Source organism: Ammospiza nelsoni, chromosome 8 (assembly GCF_027579445.1).
Source record: "Ammospiza nelsoni isolate bAmmNel1 chromosome 8, bAmmNel1.pri, whole genome shotgun sequence".
Taxonomy (NCBI): Eukaryota; Metazoa; Chordata; class Aves; order Passeriformes; family Passerellidae; genus Ammospiza; species Ammospiza nelsoni.
In genome coordinates, this window is record NC_080640.1 from 11,763,791 (window position 1) to 11,781,745 (window position 17,955).

General features: G+C 37.8%; 1 protein-coding gene across 1 annotated transcript in view; it reads right to left on the reverse strand.

Annotated features, from left to right (window-relative positions):
* The window catches only part of CFAP58 (cilia and flagella associated protein 58), a 65,178-nt gene that overhangs the window by 19,106 nt on the left and 28,117 nt on the right, over positions 1-17,955 (reverse strand). The window contains exons 12-17 of the mRNA XM_059477104.1: positions 15,851-16,012; positions 12,871-13,017; positions 9,389-9,529; positions 8,816-9,039; positions 6,451-6,562; positions 4,126-4,230 (exon numbers count right to left, since the gene is read on the reverse strand). Of these exons, the coding sequence (XP_059333087.1) occupies positions 4,126-4,230; positions 6,451-6,562; positions 8,816-9,039; positions 9,389-9,529; positions 12,871-13,017; positions 15,851-16,012 (891 nt within the window). The remainder of the gene's footprint in view (positions 1-4,125; positions 4,231-6,450; positions 6,563-8,815; positions 9,040-9,388; positions 9,530-12,870; positions 13,018-15,850; positions 16,013-17,955) is intronic.

Genomic DNA, 17,955 nt, shown 5'->3' on the forward strand with positions numbered 1-17,955 from the left:
GAGGAGCTCACTCTGAAAAGAAAGAACTAAATTTGAAACAAATAAAGCAGTGCATAATTCACTTTTAATGGGATAAGTTTCCAAAACCACACTAATCATAATCCTAACAAGGTAATATTTTCCACTGTGAGTTTACCACATCACTGCTCAGTACACAGAACAGAGCTTCAGTCACATGAGAGATTTGCCCCACATGCAAAGGGAGCAACTGTATTTTTGCAGTCAGGATTTGCAGAGCACTCCTGTTTATTAATAATTATTCCTTGTGGCCTTGCAACAAGTCATTCATCCCACATGTGTTCACAAAAACCTTCACCCATCTGTGAGATCTCCCGGACAGCACACAAGGTATTGCTCCACAAAGCCCTGCAGTATTACTCAACAGCTTAGAAAAGAACCATAAACTGCTCTTGACTGCACAAATTCAGAAGGAAAGTAACAACTAAGACAGGAAAACTGGCTATCCCTGAAATAACATTTCCTATGTTTGGGAAAAACACCATTGGATTTTTATTGACCATAAGTATTCAAGACCTTGTGTTTGGATCTGATTTTTAAAACAGCATTTTTCATCAGCACAGCAGCTCACAACTGTGAGAATGCCTGAATTAAAAGAGAAAGTATGACCACCTGCTTTGCAGCTACTCTTCAAAGTAGCTTCCCTGGATGACCATATTTATTTGGTATATAAGAGCTGATTCCTTATAACCCAAGATGCTGTGGTGACAGGGCACAGATAAATCAGAAACAAGAAAAGACTTCCGTAATTTCTCTAACAGATGAAATCTTTTTACACCTTTATTAAAATGTTCAACTCTGAAAAGCTGCTCTAGCAAAACCGAACATTCAGCATGCTGCATATTCTCTATCTCTCAGCATCTGTCTTATCCAAAAAATGTGCCCTGATGACTGGTTAAGAGAGATTAAGATGAATTTTTGCATGAGATTTTAGAGTCAAACTGGGTTTTTCCCATATTGTCAGCAATCTAAATTTTCTGACTGAAACACAGCAAATCACTCTTTTAATCACATAGCATGGATTGTAGCTTGCTTCTACATCTGCCTCAGTTTTAAAGAAATGACAGGTTAGAAAAAATGAAAAAGCTAATAAAAAGGATATGATCAAATGCACATCAGGAGCAGGTAAAGTAAGCAGATGCTTTTCCACATGAATCTATGTACTGTGATCCTTACTTAGTGAAAATTTCCATTTCTATATCCAGCTAAAACCTTGCTCCCTGCACTTTTATTTAAAAGACCATTTACCAAAAAGTAAAACAAGAAGACAGAGCTACAGTGCATACAATACAAATGGAATTATTTTTTCCTTATAAAAACATTATGGCTCTGCATGAGTATGCAGCAAGGTGAATACCCTACAAATCAAACCGTAGGTTGCTGACACTGGGCTCAACCATTTCTTCACATGGGTTATTTCTAAACTCCAAAGGTATTTTTAATACTCAGTATTCAACACACAAGGTTTTTTGTACTCTATTTTATTAACACACTGATGTGAGGGAATTTATGCTACACAATACATACATTAGACACAGATACAAGCTTCACCTTAAACAAGTATCCTATTTGCTAGTATGATGGCCACACACACATGAAAAAAGATTATGTATGGCAAGCAAGAGATTAAGATAATTTTAAAGCTGATACACCTAGTGGCGATGCCCTTGTTACAGGGCAAGATGTGAATGAAGATGACTGCGAGTGAGGAAGTGTGACTTAGGCAAGCAAACATAACACAGGGAGAGCAGGGGTTCTCTGACCTAGTAAGTTTGTATCCCTCAGTCTGCAGGCTCCAGCTCTGAGTATGGGGGATGTTCTGCCAAGTAGGCACAGGCCAGCCACCAGCAATTCCCCCACTCCTGCAAATGAGCAGTGACTGAACTGAGCTGAGCTGACTTCAGGAGAGACTCATATTAAAAAGACGCTGAATGCCTTTAAGCATGAAAGGCTTACCAGGATTAAAAAAAAAAAATAAAAGAGAGGGATGAACTCCCTCAACATACAAATTATATTGAGGGAACAAAATTTAAAATTCCTGAAATTTGAGCTAAATTACTGCTATTTCCCATAATTCTAAAGTTCAGTCAGGATCAAATCCTACACTACCTTTCAAATACTTCACTTGAAATACACTTCAAATATTTCAAACTGCCCAGAAGGTGGTCTTGTGAAGCCACCCTTCTCATGTGTGAAACTGAGCTTTCTCCAGAAAGCTGATGTTATTGTCCTGCTTATCTCCTTCTGCTAGAAGTGTTCCTTGGGCTGGGTCCTTCACCACAGCAGTTTGGAACTTGGTAACATCAGTTCAGTAAGTTATTAGCAAGGGTTTTGTATTGGTGAGTATCAGGGTATGATTTTAGAAAAGAGATGCTACCATCATACCAAGGACAACCAGTCCAAAGAATAATGAAATGCCTTGTATCAGATTATCCAGACAGTCAGCAGAAGCAGCTCTGCCAGCACCCTTAATTTGTGGTAATTGTGCCAGTAAGCTAATTAGTAGCACTTAAAGCCCCTAAAGGGAACAAGCTGGGGTTGTTCTCCATCTCTGGTTACCTCGTCATACCCACATCCTGCTATGAAAGAGCCCTATTTCAGTCATGGTGGAGGACTCAAAACCCTGGAAAAACAGAAAAGAGCTCAGAAACATTGATGTTAAATCCCTGAACAAAATGGGGAGCATAGTATTTTTGGCCTTCACTATTATTTCTCCAAGGGAAACCTTCATTTCAGCATTGTTACACAGGAAATTGGTGCCTGAATTAAGAACACAAAGGAACTCATTAGCAATTCTAGCTATAATAATTAGATTTTATATAGCCAAACCCTGTCTTAAATCTAGAAAAGTAATAAAAACATCATAGAGTTGCCATAGAAGGACCATTGCAGAGAGAGAAACGTTACTGTACTAGCCATTGGTATAATCTAAGCACAAATACCTAATATTTCAAAGATTTTCTTGTGCAGGCAACTTAATACCTCTATATCTCAGGTCTTCAGCTGAAAATAACAGCAAAATGGGAGCATTCTAAGGATAAGGCCAGATTGCAACAGAGATGATCTAAAATCTAACAGAATTTGTTTTGTGCATGGGTAAAGCACAGTAAACTGGAGCTATTTTTGCTACATTTTAAGCTAACTATTTCACTGACAGCATTTCAGTGCTATGCAACAAAGATCACATTTTTCCAAGCAGAGGAATAATACACATAAATTACATTCAAATGAAATTTCAGATCAATGTTTTCCCATGAAACAATAAATAGAGACAAACCCTGTTTTGATAAGATCTGCTGAGCTTCTTCTCAAGACAGAGGGAGATTCAGGTCACATCTTACTCTCCAGTGAGTGATACCCAACACAGATATACAAGACTATTAGGGTATTTATGATGTTAAAATCATACCTAGAGCTGGTAATCTATAGCTAGCCCTACAGTCACCAGAGAGACTAGATTAATACCTCTGGATAAAGCCAGGACTCTCTGAAGTCTTCCTCTGTTATATTTCATAAAAATGTTTGCACTATAGGAATACAGTCTTTCCTTCATTCTACAGCATAAACCTTACTGTTATCACTGGGGTTAAGGGACACCTGATAGAGTTCAAAAAAAGATAAGCTATCAGAAATTTTTTTTTTGAATGTTCAGCATAAAAACCTTGAAATCAAACATGCCCCAGCCACAGCATATCTAAATCTCTTTAGGATTCCTCCTGGCAAAAGCCAAGCTAAGCACAAATGGAATTAATCAGGAATTTTCCTTCATGTTCAGGTCACAGCATACTTGTTTAAAACGACACAGAAAAACTTTTCAAATAGTCTAAGTCTGACCTGAAGACTAATCTCTGACATGAATAAACTAAAGCCAACCTTTAATTGTATTTTCAGAGCTGACCAGGTATCAGTAACCAGAATATAAAAATCAACTAATCTGACGCTGTTTGTTCTCTTCCAGTGAGTCGGTGCTGCCATCTAAAGCTACCTAAAGGGCATGCAAAAGAATTCCAAAGTCTGCATCTAAGGAACATTCAGGAAGCACATGTCACTAGACAAAGTAAGTCAAATATATTAATGAGATGCCACAAAATAATGATGCTGCAGTACCTGAAGGAGAAATTCTTTCTCTATCACTTCATTTGTCTTGCTGATAAGTCGCTTCTGTAGTCTCTGAACTTTCAGAATCAGCTCATAGGTAGAGGGGTCACTGGCCTAGGAAAGAGCAAAGGAGTCTCAAAAATTATACATGATAACAAGTTACTGTTCCTTTTTTGCAAATGAAAACTATAATATCTCAGTGTTCAAAAGTAACAAGTGTAAAAGGGGGGCTAGGGGAAGATGCATTCAGCTAATTTTTTTAAATTGCATGTTCACAGGCAGTCCTGGAACTTAATATATCTATTTTAAAAGCAACTGGAACTGTCCACTGACAAATTAAAAGCAGTGCAAGTATCTCCTGCTGTTCAAGAACTTCAAACAGTGCCAACTTAGTTTTTAAGGAGAAGATTTTTCTATTGAACAAAGCACCAATTGCACTTTAGTCTTGAAGCATGTGGAGAATTTAAGAGGATTTGGGGGGGTACACTGATGAATTATTATGGGGTTCTAAAGTGTCCATACATGTGAAATCCCATTCTTCAATGGAATTAAATGCTTAAAATGGTGACAGAATGTTTGCACTGTAGTGTTGCCTTCTACCTACACAGCCCATAAGAACAGGAGCGAGTAGATGTCTGTCTCTCCATCCCTTCCTTTTCATTTTTTTGGCATAGATTGAATCTGGAGAAAGCTCTAAGGAGCAAAGAAATAATTCCTCCTCCTTCTCAGGAGAAGCCAGTACAGCTTACTTTCCCAGTACTTTGTGTCTTCTTGTTGGATCTTTCAGTGAAGGACAAATTCTGCCTGCAACTTTTCCTCACTCAGGGTCTCATATCAGCTCTCTCCCATCTGGCTTTCCCCTCTCATGGGGTGCCTCACAAGGATTAAACTCACACTGCAGTAAAGGCTCCAATAAAGTCCTGCTCTCTTATATTCACTTGAGCTTATAAGGAACTCTGCATCTCATTGTTCTTAATCTTTTGTCTGATTTTATCTAAATTGACTAATCAATTTAAGCATAACTAGGACACTGACACAGATACACATGCAATGCTTACAACACAACATCATCTCCTGAGAAACCAGGCTAAAAAGTAGACCAGTCCTCATGATTGCCTCAGTCCTTGATTTTTTTATAGCACTGCCCAAGCATGGTGCCAATTTGTGACTACTGTAGTGATATGAGAGTGTTTGTTCATTAGGAATTGAACCAAAACCCCATCAGGATTATTTCATACAGATCTTGCCATCTGCTGGCCTTTCTGTGTTCCAAATACAAACCAGTTACCTAGAATGGAAAGACATGATTTCCCCATTACCAGTCTCTTCATACATTCATTTTCCCATCACTTGATGTTTTGACTGGCCTGATTTTTCTTTGTTACAAGGTGCTGCTAGAGTTTGTACCTAGATGTGTTTAACCTACTTCAGCATCCTGCATTTTATCTCCCTTCCATGAGAAAAGCTAATCACACCATCCACCTTTAAGCTCAGCATGGAAAGATCAGAAATTCACTATCATACTAGTAAGCACAGTGAAAATATTCAGCTCTGCTTCTGCAGGGACGGAGCACATTATCACTCAATATTAGAGAAGCTAAGCAACCCAGGCTGGCATCAGATCAGAGATCCATGCAACTGAGGAATGTCAGATGGCACTGACTTACATCAAAAATATCCAGTGATGCCAACTGATGCTTATATATTTCATCTATGCTTGATGGATTTTTTATTTTTCCCCTTCACTTGGCAGGTTCAAATCATGTGAAAACTTAGATTTGCTATTTATGTAAAGCAGTTGAACTCACATTACCTGGAATTACTATCTTTGTGAGTCCACCACTGTTTATGTGGAGGACTCTCTCTGTTTTTTCTCAGATGTAATTTACCTTGTGACTTCATATCTGTTCATTCTTCCATCTACCTATTCTATTAGCCCTTCAATTACTGGTTTTCTTCCCATATACATTCCCATATACATCTCCCTGCTCAGTGAGGGTAGGATTATATCTTTCCCCTATCATCTTATTTCTCACCATCCATGTTAAGGAATCACCCCCTTCTAAATTTGCCTAATGCATTCTTATTCCCTTTATCACTTCACTGTCTCTACAAATCCCCCTGCAATTTTTCATTGAGAAAGTGCCACAAAAATAGCACTGATTGCATTGTGCAAGGAAAGCATTCAGCAGGTAAGGATACCATTGGTACTATGGAAATTTCAGTCTGCCCAATCCCTCCACATCATTTGCATAACAGTAAATGAAATAGGCATTTGCTAGGTCACTGATGTGATAATAGGGGCTTTGGGAACACAAAATCCTCACACATCACCTCTAATTTTCTCCATCTGTGAACTTGCAAGGGCTTCTGCAGTTCTTCTTCCAAAATTTTGCACCGAGTCTGTTCCCTTAACAGTTCCTTCTGCATGTGATTAAACTCCCATCTGAAGACCAGCATAAAATAAAAAGAAAAAACACACCAAAAATACTTCAACATGACCAAGGCACTAATGTGGGCATTAACAAATCATTCTCCCATGCACTATGATGCACAGGAAGCACTGCATGGAAAGCACAAAGAGGCACTTTGCCACTGCAGCAATACTGTGGTGGCAAATGTATCAATACAACAGCACTGAACAGGTGGAACCATAAAATAACACACTTGGACCTCTTCACTTGCTTCATTAAGAATGGCTCAGAAAAGAGGCTCCCAGGGAATCTACTCCACAGACTACTGGAACTCGCTCTTCACATCTTCCCATGTACATTAAGGCCAGAAGGACAGTTAGTTTATAAACCTACAAATCAGTCATGGATCATATCCAGTTACTCCAGTGTTGAATCTAACAGCTTTTGTTTGAAAGGGTTTAAATCTACATGGCTCACACAATCCATCAAATAAAACACACTCCAGGACCTAAGCATGATGGACACTGTTCCAAAGAGAACTGAACTTTGATTTCTTTTATTACATCTCCTCAAGGAATTTCAGAGGTGACTTGCTGAATTTAAAATTAACTGAGCACTACCAAGATTCTTCAACAACTAGGTTTTTTTGGTGGTGATAGGGGGTTTAAGGGCAGGTAAAAAAGGCATATTTTGTAATTATCTGACCCTTATCACTCTAGTGGTGGGATCCTCTAAATTCTCCAGTGTCAAAAGGGGGTGAAAGATTGTGATGTGCCTCTTCTACTACTGAATCTTTTCCTACTAAACTCAGAATTGCATTTAGCTCACTAGAGAGAAAAAGGTCTTTTTTTAACTGTGAGGTTGGACAAGGTTATGGAAGAGGGAAAAAAACCTCACATTTCCAATTGGCAAATCGGGAAAGCTAATTAGTAGCACAAGTGATAAATGGAATCTTTTCAACAGGCAGTTTTCATGATGGTTTTGGACTTCATTAAAGTATGAGATTGCTGCTGCAGTTAGCAAGAATTGATCCACCCATCATGGCATACAGCACACTACACTTCAATACTATCACTGAGTTTCAATACAGTAACAGACTTTCAGCTGAATGCATTTGGGCAGCAAGTTCAAATTCCATTCCTATCTGCAGTCAGTCGATGAAAACTGCAATTGCTAATGCTGTGTGCCCAGTTCTCCTTTCTGTTTCACCAAATCAAACTGGCATAATTCCACTGGAGTCAATGGGACTGACCATGGACTGAAGTTAATTTGTTCTGCTGAAAGCCACAGAACCACACTGATAAAGATCTCACCCAAAACTGTGATAGCTACACCAAATTGGTACAATGGTTATCTGCTAAAACATAACTGCCTCTCCTTGCAAATCAAGACTGATTCTTAGAAAATATCCAGTTTCCCATCAGGAAAGAATACACCTCAAATACATGAGGGGCAAACAAGAAAGGAAGCATTAAGCTGGAGAAGGAGGAGATAAATCAGGTTTGGGCTATTAAATTACTCTTTTAAAGAAACAAAACCTTCAGTGAAAATTTAACTAAAACTTTCTCAGAGTTCATAAGATTTGCATCTAAATCTAGAAGGAGAGAGCTCTGAAAACAGGATTTCATTCTGAATATGCCAAGTGTCTCCCATATTCAGTGGATTGCTTAACCAAAAGGAGTTCCATTAATCTAGGCCTTGTACCACTGTACCACTTAGGAGCTCACTGGACTGTGAACACATTTTCTGCTGCTGTCAGGTTTATTCTGTAGGCAGTAACTCACAGTACAAGGGGAAATACAGAAACTATTTCAACTTTAGCCAAGATCTCTTCTTTCCTTATTATGATATTTCAATTTTCCTAATTGTTGGTAAATTGTTTAATGAATTTAATCCAGTCTGTGTTTGAGATCAAACAAAAAAAAAACCTTTCTCCAAGGTTGATACAAGTCTTTATTATGTATAAACCATATTTTCTGTCTCAAACACAAAACCAAGGCTGCAGTCACTATGGAAATGTATTCCATTGGGTTTCCTACCTGAGCTCCTACACGTTAGTCACACTCTTGCAAGTATTCTTGGCAACTTTAGACAAGATCTCTTCTTTCCTTATGATATTTCAATTTTCCTATTTGTTGGTAAATTGCTTAATTAATTTAAATCAGTCTGGGTTTGAGGTCAAACCAAAAAAAACCCTTCTCCAAGGTTGATACAAGTCTCTACTGTCTCAAACACAAAACCATGGCTGCAGTCACTATGGAAATGTATTCCATTGGGTTTCCTACCTGAGCTCCTGCACGTTAGCCACACTCTTGCCAAGTATTCCCTTCTCACGCCGTAGTTTTTTGATCTCCAGCTTGAGAATCCTCATGTCCTCCACCCGCTGCCGGTACTCGTTCTCGCCCCGGTTCAGGACGGACTGCTGGATTTTGATCTTCTCGTAGAGCAGCGCCACCTCGTCATTGCGGCGAATCAGCTGCGTCACCAGGGCGTGTCTCTCACCGACCACCTGTGGGCACCGGGCAAAGCCATCAACTCACACTTCCTTCACACAATCCCAGAGTATCGTGGCTATGCTTGGATCAGTCAAAATCATAGACATTAAGAGGTTTCACTGCTATTAATTAAAGAAAGATGGCAAGAACCTAATGATTTCCCCCACAAGGGTTTGATCACCTTGAAGAATACAAACTGCAGATTTTGTTCACTTCAGTATCTTAACATTTTGGTTTTAATGGCATTATAAAGCTTCAGTACTCCCAAATTCACAGTAGCTAAAAATCTTCATCTTAAAATACACTGCACAAATGAGGGAACAGAATGCAGGGTCTTTGAAAACTCAAATTAGGGATTCCAACCTTGTCAAATTCTCTCTTTTGCTTCATTCTCTCTACCTCAGCTTCAGCAATGATGTTTAGCAGTCTTTTCTCTTCTGCCTCCTGATTTTCAATGTAGGCTTTGACTTCCTGAGCCTCTTTTGTCATCTTAAGCAGTTCTGCCTGATGGATATAAAGAATACAGGTGAACAACTGTTAAATAATAACTTCCCATTATAGAAACCTACAAATAAGAGTTACTTACAAATATTTCATACATTATTTTACCTTCCTGAGAGGTACACATTTTGTTAGTTTTTGAGAACTGATCACCAAGATAAGCAAGCATGAAGACACATAAAGAAATAATATAAATATTACTTTAATGTAATTGTCTTATACACAATAGAAATTTGAAAGTATTTTTATCTATGACAATTGTTCAAGTTGTAATTCAGGGATACCTCTTTTTTTTTTTTAATTTTACTACACATATTTAGAAAGCTTTTCAGTGGAGTTGCTATTCATAGTCAGTCTGGGATGTGAGAAAGAACAGTTCACCTTGCTGATAAGGGCAACAATCTCTGCTGTATAGTAAAAAGCAGCATCAACTCAAGAAAGGCTTCAGACTGGAATAAAAGGATTGGTGGCAACCAGGAAAGGAACAGCAAGATTTAAGAGCCACAGCACTTTGTTTAGTGGATGTGTTAAATGAGGAAGACTGTGAAAAGAGGGGCTGTTCTGAAGCAAGGAGGAGCAATACACTGCTACAGCAACTGCCCAGCACCAATACAGACTAACACTGGAATCTGGCCAGTCATTCTATCCCATTGTCACAAAATTTGCAATTTAAGGCATGTATGTAGATAAAAATAACAGGGTCTTCCTGGATTATTAGAAGTTTTTATCACTGCTAGGTAATTAGAGCCAAGATGGAACTAGCTAACCACAGTTCATTTTCATAGCTTTGAAAACTTTCAAGCCTCAACTCAAAGACCTTACCACAACTCTGACCCTTATAAAGAATGATGTTAAAAATAAGCATCATCCAATGCTGAAAGATTGAGCCTGTGATGAAGGGTGCACCCACAAAAACATTGATTTAAGACCAACAGTTCCATCATAATAATAAAAGAGCTCGTTCCATTCTTATTTTCTTTAATAAAATTCTCATTTTCCTATATGTGTAAGACATAGCTCTCTTAGTCAGTGTCAGATATTCATCAGCTGAATAAAAATGCAAGTCACTTCATGCTGAAATTCAATAAACACTGTACAAAAGCAGCCCACAAATGTAAAACTGCTCTTGTGTTCACCATTGCTGATAATGTTGTTTTAATAGATCACAAATCTATGGTACTCTTATGTCAGAAAAATATGAATTGTAAACAAGAAGTGGCATTAGATGTGGTCAGCAAACACTCATATAAACAAATCTCACTAGAATGCACTCAGTTTAAATAAATCTGAGCTGTCTTGAATAGTAAGGAACATAAATACTTAAAGCCACACAAGGATTTTCAGTTAGATTAAATCTGCCCAGAACCACAGTACCAAGGTCTCTGTACATCAGGTAAAATGAAATTAATAAACACAGTCACTGTGCAAGCAGAAAAATGGTCACGTCTGAAACTGCTGTAAATCAGCACAGCTCACCTGAAGTCAGTTTGAGAATTTGTAAAAACTGAAGAACAGTCAGCAAGAAAAAATAACATATATGGGACCTACACTAATATCTCAAACCAAACTCAAACTAAATCCTTGTTTAGACTCTGAAGTATTAGTGCAAGTGATATTTTTATTGGTATGCTCTACTAGAGGTAGGAGGAAAGCAGGAGTTTTGTAAAAGTTATAACTGGGACTGAACACAGAATACTGAAATAAAAAGTCAGATTTTATATTCAGATTTCCAGAAAAAATATGCATAAACACCTACAAAATTATATTAATCACTTGACTTGCCAGCAGCTCCAATCTTGAGGGCCATTGATTTTTATTTTTTTTCAATATTCAGATCCTTTGTCTAACAACTCTAATCTGCAGCCAAGCGTGAAGGCCAACTGAAGCCAAAAGGTGTCATTGAACTGGCTTTAATAGAGCTTGGATTCACCATGATTACATATTTTTAAGGCCTTTATGCCATCTGAGGTGAGCATGTCTGTATAACCTCATTCCTATGAATCCCAGTCCTCCATGATTTAGCACATTCTTTAAGCTTATTTCCCAGGAACAGCTTTCTTACTTCCTTCACATCAGTCCAAACAAGACAAATTTATGCTGGCTTGCAACACAAATAATTGGCTTCTTTTGTGTCTGTGACAATCAGCTGCCTCTGAATTCTCTTCTAGTTTAGCACTCAGCAGTGACACTCAGGTAGAAGCCCACAATGCCCTGAAGCAAGTCAGTAATGTCATGTCAGTGTATGGACAAACCTGCTGGTGAATAACTGGGTAGTGGGTAAACCATGCAGCAATCGTGTTTGTCAAACAAATGGCAGACAGTTCTGAGGTGATGAGACAGAACTGGGGACTAGTTGAGGCTGAAAGCCGCTCACAGGGAATGGGATGCTGTTTGACTTCTCCATCACTGATAGAACATCTCTGAGACAGACCAGGTACAAGAATACAAATTCATCACCTTTTTACAAAGCCATATTGACATCTTGTCATAACTCTACGTGCTGAGAGAGGCTGAAAATTCAAGGAGTCATAGCAGCAAAGCAATAAACTGACAAAAGAAAATATTGTGAAAAGTGACAGGGAATTTTTGGTTTTAGGGGGTATTGTTTGCATTTTTTCTGTTTTTTTTTCCTAGTGCTTAGTGAAGATTAAAAATAAACTCCTGTGAACACAACTCCATAAATCTTTTCAGAATATAGCAAATTGGGTTGAGATACCACCACAAATCTAATAGCTTATCCAAGGATGGGCTGCAGCAGCACTGAGAAGAACCATCCGAGCATCAAGCTTAGATTTCCTTTGATTTAAGACAGAATCTTGCTGCTTTATACCACAGTATTAAAATAACTTTCTCTGCAGAGGGACCTACTAAAAGGCACTGTCTAACTCCCAAAAGGCTAATGCTTGCTAGTTACTTAGAAATACAACATTGTGCAATATAATGGTATTTGCACTTAAAAACAGTAGAAAGAAAAAAGTCCTTAAAAAGTTGAGTTATAAAGGTCTACATTAAAAAGTTTGCTAGAATCAGTTTATACACAAAATCAACATCTCTACAAGCAAAGTGGAACTTTTTAGTAAAAAAATGTTCAGTCACCAAGAGATTTAACGCTTCCAACAGACAATTCCAGACTCTTTTATTATTATTATGGGCAGAGATGAAATTTGTCAGAAAGACAGATTTCTGCAACTATTACCTCTAAAGGGTGCTGAGATCTTGTGCTTCAAGTACAGAATAGCTTATTAAAATACAGCAAAACAACTACCACAGATCAGAACACAGTGCAGTCTGGGAAATCATGGAGTCCACCCTTTGAAAGAAAGTATCTGTGTCAAGGGTCTTACTTTCATCGACTCTTTCTCATCCTCTGACTGCTGGAATTTCACTTGTACTTTCTCAAGGGCTATATCCTTTTCTTTGACCTCCTCTTTCAGCTGATCCACCTGGCGTGTGGAATTTTTCAGTTTCATCATCATTTCTGCCATCTCGTCCTAATAGAATAGGAAGTGTGATCACAGAGAGGGTTAAAGCAAGAGGTTGTTTGTGATGTGGAGTTCAGGCTATTTAGATGTTGGAAAATGTAGCAATGGTGCATGAAACTAGATCTGTTGTACCTACTATAAGACATCACTTTTTAATCCAACAGAACAAAACAGTTTCATTAAACAACAGTTTTTTGTTTAAGCCAGCATGACATTGCAATTAAAAAAAAAAAACTTTTAAAGATACACTGACAAAAATAATGACCATCAGTCATGAGTTTAATAAGACATTTAATTTAAAGTGCTGGACACACTATAAGAACTAACAGTAAATCCAAATCACTAAGATTCTGATCATATCCATCTGTTTTCATGCTCTAATAACATGCTTTTCCAGTAAGGTCATGCATAGTTGAGCACAAATCTTTGCAGAGAAGCTCATTTTGTGCAAACAAACATAGCCTCAGTAAGATACCAATACATGCTAGTTTGCACAGAGGTGCAAAGTTCAAAAGAGGGCTCAGTCTTTGAGAAGGTTCTGTGAAAATATTTAGCACATACTTTAAGCTCAAATACAGAGCAAAAATGTTGGTAGCACTGAAGAGAGATTCAGGTCAGTAGGAATACTTCTAACAGCACAAAGGTGCCTGCCTGTACAAAATTAGCATTTCAGCTCAGCACAGAGACAGCACATGTTATGCCATGAAATGGAAGCTAATAGAGTCAATGATTACACAGACATATTCTTCTGGATGTAATGAAAGCAGCTATAGAGGCTACTACTCCTCTGCCAGAGCCTACCACCTCACAAGGAAGACATCATAATCTCTCATATGGATCCACCCTCTTCCAGTGCCAAACCAGGGTAGCTTAAAGCTCCTTCAGCACTATCCACCATAGGCTGGATTTACTCAACAAATGAGGGATTTTTACCTGCATGAAGTGCTTAATGTAGCTAAGCAAGATGTTGAGTCATGGCAATCTTCACCCAAGCAGCACAGAGAGAGGACTGATTAGTAGTAACAATATCACTAGGCCCAGCTGTTTGCACATTCAGCCACTTCCATGAAAGCAAAAGTTATTAAAAGCTGTCTTGGGTACACAGCCTATAATCTCTTTGGTGTTGTAGAAGATGACAGAGATTTAGCACATAGAGCCCAGACATACTTAAATACATTCTCAATTCTTTATTTAATGCAGAACAGTTAAGAACACACAATTTTGCAAACTGGTCTCCTAATCAATGTGCTTAAATAAATGAACTCCTAGCACCAAAAGAAAGCCCCAGGATGAAAGCATCAGCTATTTATATCATAATAACAGCCTGCCAGGATGCCTTTTCCATTCTAATGACTTGAATATTATGGTATTCTGGAGACCACTGGCAAGGTAGGCATAAGATCATTTCACATTAAGCAGTCCAAAAATATTTGCATCCAGCTTTATCTAAACAGACTTGTGCAAATTTTACTTCCCAAAATGAGAAAGAGTTCGCCATAATGTTCAAAACAACCACATTTTATGGTTTCTTTTTCTTTCATGACTGGGTGACCTGATACTGAACATTGAATAGCTACTTTTCTCATTGCTAAACATAACACTGCCTTGGCCAAAAGATCTTTTGGGGTCAGCTATTTTCTCATGCAGGACTTGCCAGAAGAGTTTGGTAGTGTGACAAGCAAGCTATTAAAGTCTAAATATTGGCCTCTAACAACTGGATCTGTGAACAGCATAGTGTTACCACCATGTAACATTCAAAACCCAAAGACCAAAATGCTGCTCCATTTCTAATTCAGCAAACAGATGCCTGTTCTTTATAAATAACCAAATTTATTTAGTGTTTTAAGATAAAAATAACTAGGAAAAAAATCAGCATTGTGATTTTTCAACCTTATCTCTCTTGACAGATTGTTTGGGAGCCACAAGAATCCCAACACTGAATCCACCAGATGAGAGGCTGACTAAGGTCAAGTAAAACATCCCACATAAATGGCAAAATGGTGCATTCCTCATAAAATTCAGCACACAGCTTGTTAGGAACTTTGACAGTTCCTTCCCATGTGCTTCTCAAACAAAACAACTACCTTTCCAAACCTAAGTATAAATTTGTAATTTACTATATATTTTATGTCATAAATACTTATTTGGAAATAACCCAAGGCTTAAAATGACAGCTATCCAGGGCCCCAATATCTGCCAATTACAATAGGATTTGTGTAGTATTTTAGATCTTTACATCAGAATAACAGAATATATCCTTAAGTGCTCTGTTCTCTTCTTCTAGTATTGTTAGTGAGATCCCCAAGGAGGAGATATGAATGGAAAGAATCATCTCCTGAGGAAAATGACACTCTCTGAAAGAAACCAGCAAGGTGGAAGCATTTGGTTCTCATCAGAAGACCCCACTTCAGCTGGGAAAGTGTTTCTCTGCTTCCTAAATCATTATTCACAGTAATGTGCATACTCATTCAGGACTAAGGAGGCAATCTTATTCCCCTCATACCCTATTTCACATACATGCATACAACTCCTAAAGGGATAAAACAGACTGGAGGCAGGATGGCTTTATGAGTCTGTGGCTCCAGTGTACCATGATTTTACGCACGGTTTGCAGCGGGGATATTTCCACATGATGACTGAGGACTCCTATTTCCAGCCCAAATACAAATGGTGTAGATAAAACTTCAGGGACCTAAAACATTCATTTCCTCAAAACCCACAGGAATGCAGAAACTACTTCTGCCATTGAGCCACTGAGCTTCCCTTTAACAAATTAAAATTAAATCAGGAAAAAAAAAAAAACAACAGCAGAGAGAGAAGCAGGAAAAATGTATCCTTCTACCTTAGCTTCAATCAGATTTTTACTGTACAGGGTCCTCTCTGTTCTCAGACTTTCACAAACAGCTTTTTGCTGTTTTAATTTAAGTCCTTGCCCTTCTATTTCTTTCTCATAGTTGCAGATCTGAATTTGATGCATTTCAAGATCTTTCATGTGATTGAGAATCTGGAGCAAAAGGAAAGGAAAGAAATTAACATGATTAAACCATCATCACAAGATTAGAAGGATGGAACAAAGTTTGTGATTTGAAAATGACAAGTTTAAATCCCTGGGATAAGCAGTTTTAACTACAGATGAAAATTGCTCCAGTCGAAATACAAGTTTAACCTTTCTGACTTGCTTATGTGAGACAAAACTGTATTTTAATCTGATACCTAGGTTTCACTCAAGACTCAAACTTATAGAGGAGCACATATTTAACATCAAGCTACTGAAAGAAAATATTGCCACAGATTGGTTGCAATACAATCAACATAAACAGTTTCCATCAAGAATAGACTCCATTCATTTATGAAGCAAGTCTAGATTTTAGATGTTGTTTTGGATGTCAGCTGTATGATAAGATAAATTAACACACGTGTTTTTCCAGAAGCCCTGCATGTGCTCCTACATTCTAATAACCCAAATTTTTAATGAACATGTGACCACGGAGTTGATGATTACAAAATGTTCAGATACAATTACTACAATAAGAAAGTCAGTTACTGTAACTTACACTTGGTCTAAATAATTAGGTAAGGTAGGTAAGGTCTAACACTTGGTCTAAATAAGTAGGTAATCACCATTATTTGCTTCTATGAAAGATTAGAAATAATTATGTGAAGATTAGCTAAGGAGAATGGAGTATTGTAGACTATAGAAAGAAGATGATCACATGCAGTATCAATAAACAAAACCACAAAATTTTACAGACACCTTTATTAAGCAGTTACATAAGCATAACATAATTAAGTTATCATAACAAATAATAATTGCTATGTTACAGGGGCAAAAATACAAATAGTTACTAATCATTATGAGGAGATTCTAAACATTTTAATTTAAAAATAGTTTTTAAAAAAATATTTTTGATTTTTCTCCTGCTATACAAAGCTGAAAACAGCAGCACTCAAGGAAGCAGCATTCATACAGAATTCAGCATCACAAAAAAATAAGAAATAAAAACAATACTAAGGAGCACACACATCAAAAACATGGTTTGCCAGGTTCACCACCCAGGAGGAGAAAACAATGCCATTCTTAAAGGTAGGGGAAAAAAATTAGGCATTAAAAAAAAGCTGAGGAATCACACAGACAAAATCCAGGAGAGGAGTCAACGTCCAGATGCAGTTCATATTCTGTTCTCCTGACTCCACTTTTGAAAGTAGAGTTTTGGGCTAAAATACATGCTTGCACATCAAAGGAGAAGAAAAAACCAAATGTTTACATCAAATAGTCAATAACTGCAAAGTTCGTAGTTTACAGCATTATCCCTTCCTCAGCAGTAAAGTCTTGGGGAGGCCTAACTACAGGACAGGAGCTTAATTAAATATTCCACCAGGTACCTCCAACCAACTTTGAAGATGGGGGAGAGCTAAATATCAAAAATTTTATTACAGAAGCAGGAATAAAATTCCAGCACATTGTAGCTGACTTCAGGTGATCCCAGGAACTGCTTACAATGCAATACAAAAACACAATCCCACTTTATAACCTACTCCTGTCTTTTCCTTCGCTATTTAAACAATCTGCCAAAAGTAATAGCACAGAAAAGAAATCAATAAGGCATGTTTTCTATCTGCACTATGGTGATAATAGGCTGGAGCAAGTTTTGAAAGCAGGTCACTGCATTTATAAGCATTTTACTTGTTTCTGATACAATATAAGTGCAGTAAGATTGTGGACAAAGTTTTCTGAGTTGTGCTCACAGGCTACATGCTGATTTTGCTTTTTCAGGAATGATTAAACTCAAATAATTCTTTCTTATAAATACAGAAAAGATACATGCAGTGTGTCACAACACAGCCCCATGGGAGGCTGAGCATGCTAAATTCCTGTTTAGTCAATAGGCACACTACACCTCTCAGATTTGGCAATGAGGGCACAAAGCTAAGCAAAAAGGATTTGGG